The following is an 890-nucleotide window of genomic DNA, read 5'->3' on the forward strand; positions in this document are numbered from 1 at the left end:
GCCGTGGGCGTCACACCGGGGGCAGCGGCACGGCGGGGTCGGGCCGGGCCGGCTCCCAGTGGCGTCTCAGAGAAACGGGTCCTAGCGGCTCGAGCTCAGGCCCCACCTGACCACGTCGGGGGCTGCCGAGTCCCTCCCTCCGCCGGCCGCCGCCGCCGCCGCCGCCTCGCCTGCCACGTCTGGCGAGTCTGGAGCCCTCAGGTCTCCAGGACCGTCTCGTGCTAGGGTTTGTGCTTGAAGTGGGCTTCCACTGGAAAAGGGACAGGGTCCCAACCGGTCAGGGCCGCTCGGGGCCATGGGACTGGGGCCCCAGGCTGCCCCGCCCACCTCACCTGCGTACTCCTGGGGCAGCATGGGCCTGTCCACCACCTTCCGGAAGGCCTCCATCCACGCCCGCTGCTCCGACTCCGTTTCGCAGGCTAGTAGGAACCGGCGCTCTGGCGTGACGATGGTGATGCCGTGCGGCCAGTGGTGGCCCTGGGTGGACGGTGGGAGCCCGTCCAGCACTGTGTAGCCGCTCTCCCTGCTGCCGATGAAGACCTCCCCGCGGGCGAAGGCGTCCTGGGTGGGGGGACCGGGCTGAGCGCTGCTCAGAGCCGCGTGCGGCCCCCGGGCCCGGCCCCTCCTTGCCAACCGGGCCTGCCATCTCCAGCTCACCCAGCAAATGCCGGTCGGCGCCTCCCAGGCAGGCGGGTGACCCAGGAGGGCGCATCCGCGCCGCGGGGGCCCTGGGGCCGCGGCCCGTCCTTACCAGGGGGTCCTTGAAATACATGAGCCTGCGGTCGTCCATGGTGAACCAGCGCTTGCGGAAGCCTTCCGTCTGCTGGGGGTCGAGGGCGCCACTGGTCGGCCCGAGGCAGGCCCTGCCCCTACCACCTGCCCCCCCCCCC

At 72.6% G+C, this 890-nt stretch overlaps 1 protein-coding gene across 2 annotated transcripts in view; it reads right to left on the reverse strand.

Moving 5' to 3' along the window:
* Window positions 1-199: 199 nt before the first annotated feature.
* ADAP1 (ArfGAP with dual PH domains 1) overlaps window positions 200-890 on the reverse strand; it is a 63034-nt gene continuing 62343 nt past the window's right edge. Inside the window, exons 9-11 of one of the 2 annotated variants that reach the window (XM_007467071.1) lie at window positions 752-820; window positions 333-561; window positions 200-250 (exon numbers count right to left, since the gene is read on the reverse strand). In XM_007467071.1, coding sequence (XP_007467133.1) covers window positions 222-250; window positions 333-561; window positions 752-820 — 327 coding nt within the window. In that variant the 3' untranslated portion in view covers window positions 200-221. Of the gene's footprint in view, window positions 251-332; window positions 562-751; window positions 824-890 lie in introns of both variants that reach the window. The other variant, XM_007467070.1, reaches the window with a different exon arrangement.

This window comes from Lipotes vexillifer, unplaced genomic scaffold (genome assembly GCF_000442215.2).
Source record: "Lipotes vexillifer unplaced genomic scaffold, Lipotes_vexillifer_v1.1 scaffold1701, whole genome shotgun sequence".
NCBI lineage: Eukaryota > Metazoa > Chordata > Mammalia > Artiodactyla > Lipotidae > Lipotes > Lipotes vexillifer.